The sequence below is a fragment of the Eurypyga helias genome, unplaced genomic scaffold (genome assembly GCF_000690775.1).
Source record: "Eurypyga helias isolate BGI_N326 unplaced genomic scaffold, ASM69077v1 scaffold43274, whole genome shotgun sequence".
Lineage (NCBI taxonomy): Eukaryota > Metazoa > Chordata > Aves > Eurypygiformes > Eurypygidae > Eurypyga > Eurypyga helias.
The window spans coordinates 1-9,963 of record NW_010245175.1 but is presented as its reverse complement, the minus strand read 5'-3'; the positions used below and the strand labels follow the sequence as shown (position 1 = coordinate 9,963).

The 9,963-nt window shown below is 40.5% G+C and overlaps 1 protein-coding gene across 1 annotated transcript; it reads right to left on the bottom strand.

Moving 5' to 3' along the window:
• Window positions 1-288: 288 nt before the first annotated feature.
• On the bottom strand, window positions 289-9,908 carry LOC104504154 (chromosome unknown open reading frame, human C5orf34; the record flags this gene model as incomplete). Its single annotated transcript, XM_010149980.1, has 9 exons — window positions 289-346; window positions 1,137-1,226; window positions 1,952-2,040; window positions 3,013-3,183; window positions 3,486-3,555; window positions 3,755-3,846; window positions 4,715-4,838; window positions 6,798-7,435; window positions 9,819-9,908. Coding segments are annotated over 9 exons (1,422 nt in total), but the record flags the coding sequence as incomplete, so codon positions are not given.
• Window positions 9,909-9,963: the final 55 nt, after the last annotated feature.

Below are 9,963 nucleotides of genomic sequence, written 5' to 3'. Positions count from 1 at the left end.
ACCCATTAAACTAATGCATCACCCATTAAAGAGCTTCCTTTTTTGGTGTTTGGGTTTTTTTTTTAGTTCTAGTTTCATCTCTCCCACTGTTTTTGTTTCTGGTGCTGTGATGCAGAACTTGGACAAGATAAATGATAAAACAAAAATTATAAATAAGGAAAAAAAAAAGGCTAAAGGTAATTTTCAGAGCGGGTAAGATAGTAACAGGGGGTGAGAACCAGAGAGAGTCTTTGATGTAGATTTGAAAACACAGATAAACAACAGAATACAAAACTGAAAAACCCTTACAGTTTTCAAAAGGATACAGTTAAATCTCTGTATTTTTTTGAGCTCAGCATCAGCAGACCTGTCCAAGAAAATAAACATTATTAAACTATTCAGTATCATTAAAAGTTCTCAAATGTATTTTCTACTTCAGATTTTTAATATTTCCAGCAATACTGAAAATTAGATGAGCAAAATACAAGTGAAAAAAATGCTTTATTTTTATCTTTCATACCACTACTCAATGGCTGCCATTCAGCAATCATGCGTGTTTCCAAAAATCAGGTCTCTGAGAATAGTCTCTGCTGTATGTAGGTATAAATATAGATACAATTTTCATTTCATCAGATACTGAATCTGCTATAATTTTAATAACAAGTGCAAGTGTAATCAATTTCAATTAACAGATTTTTAATACCCAAATATATTTCCACATGATGTCAGCAGACCTTAGGTCAGTGGTATGTCTTAAATGGACAAATATATTAGCAAGTGATACAAGCGTCATTGAGCAGTTCGAAGCACTGCTTTGAACTGCAGAGTGTTCTGTTAAAAGATGCCTTCTTAGTCTAGTTGTTCTTTTTCACCTTGCACAATCCTATCTCTGAAACATTGCCCTCCTTTGGCAAAGCTACCGCAATTCTGATTTTTAAGTAAGGCGGACAGCAGCACAATGAAGCAAGCGTCACCTGCAACACAGCTTACCTAAGAAGTTTAAGCACCGACAGAAAAATATGAAACCACGCAGGGGAAATGGATTTACAATTTTAATTTTTGCCCCTTAGGAAACAGAGTCGATAAAATTCACAATTTATAGTCTCTAAGTTTTATTTTCAACCTTATTAGTAGTAAATTATTTAGAAGGTGAATACCAATTTTCTTCAGTTACAGAGTGTGCAGTATATTCAGGAACCTTCTTTTCATTCAAACTTCTGCACCATTCTACTGCTGTTCTGACGTACCTATGTTAACATGAAAATTCACAACAAAGAGTTCTTTATAGAAGAAACACACTTTAAAGAAAATAACCTGTGAAGGCATTAAGCAATACACCTGGAAAGGAAAGCAAAAGCCATGATTCAAAACCTACCTTTTTCTCAAGGTTCCCTTGCCATTTTTAGATTCCCATTTTTTCTCTAGGATCTCTTTCATACTTAAATCTACGCAGTTATAGAAAATTGCAACAAAGCTGTATGATTTGTAATGAACAGTGTACAAATGTTAACTTTTGTTTGTGAATATCTGCTTGTTAAAATGCAGCACAGTAAGCTTCTGATGATCCCCATAATGAGGCTGTAATTAGGGCAAGCAGATGAGAGAAAGCAATCTGCAGGCAGAGGTCAGTAACTGTAATAAAGCAAAAATTGGATAAAATGCTATCCACTTCTGTGTACCAGCTCTATACAGAGCAAAGTGGGGTTTTTTCTTATCCACTCATGTAAATGCCAAGTTGCAGCTCTTGCAATTTTTTTAAAAAGACAGTACTGTAACAATTATAATGGAATGAGAGCATGCAGTGCTCCAGAGTCATGCAGGTCTTGAATCTTATGGAAGATGGGAGCTTTTATCATTATGTGTTTAGTTCTCGCCCTCCACGGTATATTTTCAGTAAATACCATTTCTTTATACGAAAGGATTCGTACAGAATTGTTCTGTCTTTAACTTCAAATTGCTTAGTTACTTATACCTTTCATAGATTCCAGGATGACTTATTTGTATTAGGTGCTGTGCCCCATCAGGAGTAGTCAACTTACACCAGCCTACATCTTCATTTACCTTAGAGGAAATAAAAGTATTAATCTGCTGCAGTCTGAAGGAAAAAGGAGAAGTACAGTATGTCAATTTAAGATCTAAGTATCTGTGAACATGCCACTTTAAACACTTCAAATTTGTGTTTATCTAAGAATAGCATTTGGTACAGTCTGCTATAACAAAAGCAGGGAGGGTACCCCAAAGAGAACATCTGGCACAGCCACAATACTCATTTTATACTATTCAAGAACAAATGGTTTCTAAAAGTGTGTAGGAATGTTTCCAGACCTGTAGACTTTTCAGTTCTCCATCCTTCTATCATGAGTGGGTATACAGCTTCGAGCCAGCTCCCATCAGGAAGTTATACTTCCCTTCTGACACACTGATTATCCTATTTATATTGTCTGTAACAGAGAGCTCCTCAGACACTTTACATATTTCTTGTGTGTCTTGTCACCTTGGGGCAATAAGCAGAGACACAGAAACCAAAAGGCTCAGCAGCCAACCTCGAATCCCATGCTCACCTAATTTTCTCTGTAGTGCCATTTATTAAAAAAAAGGTATATGGCATCCCATACACACAAGGTTACTTTTCTGATTATTTTTTCAAGATCCATTTGCTGGATTATATCTGTAATTTGAAGTAACAACCAAACACTCCCTCCTTTTATCTATGTGAGTCACTTCTTGAAAGAATAAAGCTTCACTTGCCTCTTTAGGCACCGGTTATGCACCAAAATTTTTTCTCCTCATTTCCGGTTAAAATACTGGCAGTATGTTAATGGTGGCATTTGAGCATAGTTCCTATTTTCACTGAGACTACTCTACAGTCTCAAGATTAAGCCGCAGCAGAAAATGCTTGTAAGTTATGTCTCAGGACTTCAGTTTGCATTTTATAGGGATCAAAACTTTTGTCTCATTTCCTCATTAGTTTCCTCGTAACACCTTTTTGTGAAAAGTTTTAAGAACACTCATTCCTCTTAACTCATTAGTTACCTGGATGATACTGCTGGAAGAGCTGAAGTCCCAGACCATATTCAAGGTCATCCCATCCCAAAAAGCAGCATGGGCTTTATGATCTGAGTACACAACAAGTCTTCCTACACCGGGAATAACCTTTTCATACAGCAAAACTGGCAGCATTTCTCGTCCATCTGTTTCGGGTACCTAGAACCAAACAAACGCTTAAAAAACTTGAAGAAAGGTTACTTAGATAATTATAGCTGTTTGTGTTTTTCACACAGATTTTCAATTCAGCTGTTTTTCCAGACCACAACCAGTTCTCCTTACTACACAATTACCTTCTGCTTCACACATACACCTTTACGCTGCATGCTTTTGTTTCCCTTCTGCTCCTCGTTAACAGGATGCACTCAAACCATTCTTCCTTCTAGATTAGGCCCTATTCCCTGTAGCCCATACAATCACCCTTGTAACACTGCAAGGTCTATAAATCTGTGGGTACATACCATTTTCCAGCAGCAGAGATGACAGTTATGAGCTAATGACAGCTTAGTCTTGTAGCAGTACTCAAGTATTCTGAGGAGAGAAAAAAACAAGTTAAAAATAAACACTTCATGCTTACAGTCTCTGCCACGCAGTTGTGATATGTAAGTTTACTGACGTCATCAGTGTTGATATGAATCCCTTTAATTTTTACATTTAGTAAGTATTATGCATCATTTTAACCACTGTCCTTTCAAAGTCAGAGGAATTAATGTAACAAAGATAAAGTTACTTGGTTGCTTCAGTAATAAGGGAGGATACAGAGTACGGATTTCCTGGTACATCAGGAGGTAGACTTTTTACTGAATACATCCTTTCTTCTCTCTGCAGCGAAGAGCAGGAAGGAGATGAGTTAGTTAAAGGTACTGTAGCATGAAAACAGCATTTAAGACCTGACAAGTTATGAAATTTCTGACCCCCTAGAAAGCAACTACAATGGCATTTAAATTTGTCCCAGAAGGCAGATAAATATACTCTTGAAAAGTAAAAAAAATGCAGTTGTATCCTTTAAGCCTACTTCTGTGAGAAGAAACATTCACGGTTTCCACGCACTCAGTATGGACCGAGAAGTTGTCTCATCAGAGAGCAGACTGTAGCTCATCACTGACTAACCTCGTCTGCCTGCAAGTTAAAACCTTGGTGCCAAGGGCTGACCCTTAATTCTGCTCTGAACTTACAAACCACTGCACAAGCACCCAGGAGGATCTCTGCTCTGGGGAGAGGTAACAACCCAGAGCGACAAAACCACTTCTCCAGCACTCAACAGCTGGTCTGTGGCAAAGCCAGAACAGAACCTGCACCTTCCCGCTTCTGTCTCCCTGCAGTCAATAAGAAAACATTTCCCAAGGACATGAAGATTAGACCCTAATCGATGTATTAAAGACTAAATTTCTCTTCTAAATTAGTGAGAAATGATTATTTGTGCCTTACTGCAGTACATACTTGAGCTCAGGAAATAAACGTTACAGTGAGTAAGATTTTTCTTACTGCATCTGTAATTTTCAAAAATACATTCTGAAACAGAAGGAATAATCTCATTTTTTCCTATGATCGATTGCTGGATTCAGTCATTATAGGAGTTACCAGTGCAGGGACTTCCCTACAGCCTGCACAGCCAACTAACTGTCTTAAAAGTAAGGAAACTGCTAACTTGAAGCAATGCGGAAACGTGTGTTACAGTTTAGTTTTATACCTTTTTCGTTCCTTTTTGGACTGCATAATGCATGAAATATTTTCCCAAAAATGCTCCCTCTGACTTGAAAAATGAGTCATCACCAGGATAAATTTCCGTGATGTTTGTCCTACCGTGGATAAATCTAAGGAAAAAAAACCAAGATTTTTAACAAGTATCTAAAATGTGTTGCCAGACAAGCAGAACAGGTCAGTACACTCGAAAAAAGCACTGAGCAGAAATCCTCACACGAAGAACTCCCTGCAACCTCACAAACCACAGAGCACGCCCGTTACTCCCCTCAACACAGAAGATTGACATTATCTCCACAGGGGTGAGGGTTACTGCATTTATCTTCAAGCAAGCGAAGGAATGGTGTTGGCTTTTCTTTTTTTGTGTTGAGCTCAACATCTCACAAGAGCTGCTTAATCCCCATTCCACCAACCACAAAATACAGAGTGATTCTACAAAGAAAAATCTGATTTTCCTAGTGGACCAGCCGTACCGAGTGCACGCACAGAACGGCCACACTGAACATTTCCTGAGGAGCCTGAAGTCTCCGTTTGCACTGCAGCTGTGTGTTTTTCACTGAGATCAATGGTCTTTCACCTGTGATCATAACGATACCTTGCAGCCTAAAACCCATTTACTGACCCAATTATGCAACTCTGTTGTTACATGCGTGGACTGTGGTAACGGGACTTACAAGACTAAGTATGGCTACTCATTGTACTACCGAAGAAATGAGGCATATTACTGAAGAACTGCTAAACATTTTGTTCAGATGAGATGAAAATTTAGTAACTACACCGAGGGAAAATGAAGAACAGTGGGCAGAAAAAGCTTTAAAGACCTATTATGCTATTATCAAAGACTTTTAGATGCTGACAGCATTTTCAAGTTTGTGTAACAGACTGGAAAGGGCAATGTAAAACCAAAAAAGTGTCTTTTTTTTTTTGGACATTTTCTTTTTCTTTTTTGTTTATGGACAAACCATATGGACAAGGTGACTTGCCAGGAAAATCCACAGTTCAGCTGCCTGCAGCATACGAATTATGTAGGTCACCAAGACAAACATTTCTAAAGGGTGAAATCCTCAGCATCAAAAGGAGCAATGTAATTTGCAAAGAAACCAAACATTGTAATTCCCAGTGAAGTCTGTGGGAGCTCCAGCTGTCCAGTACACCTTCAAGAAATCAGAACACTTCTTGAAAAGCCTCAGACAGGATTTCAGACACAGCCACTCTCAGACCTGGAAATACACTGTACTAGAAAATTTGAAGTCCAATGAACAAACAGCAGAAAGAGTGAGAAGGAGGGACCGAGTCAAACGTTTCATTTTAAAGCTTAATTTCCATACAAATCAAGTCTTCCGCAGATGGAACGCATGATTTCCTACATACCTATACAAAACACCCTGGCACCATACAATTTGAATTAGCTGAAGGCACGAACACTTCTCGGCATCTTCATTCTGAAAGAAGCCACAGAAACTCCACCTGTATAAAATACAACAAAAGCTTCACTAAGTCTGAAGGTTGGGGTTTTCTTGTGTGCTGGTAATTATTTTTGTAGAAGAACCGGCGCACGCACATCTGCTCAAAGGAAAAGAGGCCACATTCTCAGAGTCCTCCGATTCCTTCATTATCCACATCAGTTACCAAATTAATTTTCTCAAACTTGCAAAGAAAAGTGTGGGAGTTTGTTATTTTTAGTGGCACTGACGGTGAATGTATGACACTGCCCCACCTCAGAAGTATTATCCTCTCAAAAATGAAAAAAAAACCCAAACCAACACAAAACCTATGTGCTTTTTTTCCAGTATTCTCTTTTTTCATTTACATATTTACACCGCATGTCAGAAAATAGAGTTTGTTTTTCTCTAGACTAATTACAGTATATTCATTAGAGGTAGACACAGAACGTTGGTTTCACAAATTTCAAGTTTCAAGAAGTTCCAAAAGAGAGTACAATAGTAAATTTTTTTTTATTTTTTTTTTTTTAAATATAGCCAGAACTCAGTTATTTTGCTGGAGGCTGAAGTTCCAAACTGCAGAACTGTAAAACAGATGTTAACCACCACAACGCAAACAGCTCAGGTCACCTGTGTAAATGTGGAGCTCCGCAGCTGAGAGGCAAAGCTGTAGGTAAACGAGAAACTGTTTTGTGTGTTCCGGGGTCTACGGAGACATCAGCTTCTGTAGATACACGGTCGTTCTTCTTACGTGTCTCTGCCACGTTCCCAACGGCGCGTAAGTTGTGGCACATCCGTGCCAACGACAAAGGGTACTTCCATTCTTCTGGGTAGGAGGAAACAGACCAACGCTGTGTAACCCAGGTGTATTCGTAAGAACAAGCTGTGTAGAACAAAGGGACTCCATCTTGCTCCCGTGGCCTGGCTGGTTCTCTGTACTGGCCTTCAGCACAACCACGTTCATGTTGCTTACTCCCTGCTCTCGTTTCTTTCAATGACGTCTCTGCAACAGGGTGTTGACGTGGCTGTCCGTACCGATCTCCGGTGTGAGAGCTGCTGTTCTTTGGAGAGGCGCATGAGGATGCTGCCGATGACTGGCTGACTTTGCATAAGAACTCCACTGTAAACTCCTGCTGCAATTCTGACAGGTAAAGATGAGCATAACCATCTACCGACGAGATCCTCACACTGCCATCCGCTATGCATTTTGTCAGATCAGCCGTAGCAGGGTCAGGCCATCTAATTTCTAAGATATTGCTGAAAAGAACCTAATACAAGAAAAAGGATTGAAACGTGCGGCAAGATAAAAATTACCTGCTCCCCAGAAATTACAACTGAGGTTTTACATTTAAATGAATTCAGTCCTTCTGCAAGGTGGTGCATGGCAAGAAACTTTGCTCTGTATTTATCTAAATCCATGAACTCAAGAGGAACCAAAATATCTAACTTTCATATCTGGTTCCCCCTGTTCTAACAGAGTTCTACCTAGCAATAACATTTTAATTTAACGTGCATTCATAAACTAGTAAGGCACGTGGCCAACTGACCAGACACAACTGCCCACAGGCCCTAGCTGTTTCTGTCTCCAAATGCTTCTTAAGAGACACTGAAGAGAAAGCCTAAATTATCTTGATCATATCAATTACCAGAAGATTTCATGAAAAGTCCGCAGTAAAACCCCAAGTGCTCTGAAGTCTCCTCTTTATTTATAAAATTAAGGTAACCCTGTAAAATGGCATGTAACGCGTATTTATGTGTTCTTACCAAAACAGAAATGTATTGAAAACGTTTTGCAGCCGAGTGGCTAACCTTAACCCTGCTGCACCGCAGGTTAAGTCACACAGCTACTTCCAGGATGTAGATAAAACATATTTCTGAAGAAGAATTTATCATATAATTAAGGTTTTGGGTTTTTACAATACGGTATTTGGAAAGACTCAAAAAGAAGAGCCTCATCTTACTGCTGTGATACTCAAGTACAGAATGCTGCTTGAATTAGCACTTCCTTTCAAAACAAGCAAAAACCATTTTCACAGCACATGCCCTTGTGCTACCCCTTCTACAAAAATGAAGCAGATGATTCCCAACAAGTTGCTCCAAACAAGCACTGCAGCTACCTCAAACCCCAGATTGAAGCGTTGCTCAAAGATATAGTTTACAAAATGTAGTAATCACCTTCTGAAACTAGAAACATTCTGTCAAGATAAAGAATGCAGAAGTTCTGCCCTAAAATGAGTTATTTTCCTCTGTATTGTCGTCACACCTCGTCACCAGACACAAAATATCCTTAGTCTGCTTTCAGTTGACGACTCCAGGTAAAGCATTAGATCCCAAATAAACACAGAAATGCAAATCCTCTCAAATAAGGTGTGAAAAGAACTTGGCAAATGAGCATTCACACCCCTCATCATCTGCTTTATCTCAATTTAACCATCTTCGTGTCATCTGACTGACCTTCAGTTACGATCACCAGCTGAAAAGCCCCGATCATACTTTGGGCCAGCACTGGAAAAGCCTTGAGTGCAATTAAAATGAAACATGAAAGCACGCGCATACTGGTAAGGTGGGAAAGTTTGCAGAAGGGACACTGAAGGTGAAAATTTACCATAAAGAATTTCAAAAAGGACCCCATAAAAAAATAAAAATTGAAGTGACCAGACAATAGGGCTGCAGCCATTGCCACAGAGTGACACTGCCCCAGTCCTCTCGCAGGCCCCATAACAGACTCACGCAGGTGTTTCAGTGGGGAAAAGATGGGATTCTGAACCTGACAGCCTCTCTGGAAACACCATTTCAACGAGTCTTCCCTGAAAGGTTTCGAGTGCAGAAAAGTGAAAATAGATAGAACAGCTCACTGTATCCTACCTATAAAAACCTAGGTCCCAGTCTTACTAAACGAACCCTTTAGTGTCTAGCTGCTAGAGCTATGCAAAAACAAAAGGTGCTAGTAAAATTCCAGGTAGTGAGCAAGTGACATAGCCTTGGAGGAAGGAACAGCACAACATGGACCAAGTCAAATGAGAGAATACCAAGATACTTAGAAGGGCATGGAATGGCTGATGCAACCAAAGAGGTCACCTGAACTATATGTGAACTATCCTAATTAGCACAGTAAAAAACCCATCCTCGGACAGAGAAAGCCGCCTACCAACAAGAGCCCCTTTCCCACACTTCTCCTGCAGTAAAAAGGAGGATACTGTGACTTCAACCGAAGAGGAGGCATGGCAGAACCCATGGGAACCAGGATGACTCAGACTGTCAGAACACTGACAACAGTTGCTCGGGATGTGTCAAATGCCACCCTGTGCTGGCTGGAGCGGGCCAGCTCTGTGGAATTACCACCTAGCACCCACCTCTGCGCAGACATGAGAGGTTAAAAACAAGCATCTCGACTCCGTGTATTGGTCGGCTCTTTGCACATGGGGGGAAGAACTCCGATTTTGGGACAACATGGTGACAGATGAGACGCATAAAGAGAGGCCTGAGTGACACGGATGAACACCGGCAACACTCCCATCACGCCGACAAGCCTGGCGCGCTGTAGGCCTTCGCGGCCTGTCCCCGTGCACGTGGGCATCGAGGCGCGTGAGTCCGCTCCGACAGCCGCCGGGGAGGTTTCTCTTACAACAGCATTACACGCGGAACTCTCACCGTTTTCCTTCCTGGAGGTATGATGCGAGAAGGTAAGTACGGGCGGGAAGAAAACTTGTTCCGGAAATCGAGAGCTCGCAGAAGTCGCTCCTGTCGAAGAGAACAACACGCACAGCACAACCCGGCTGCGTCAGGAGTTTTACCG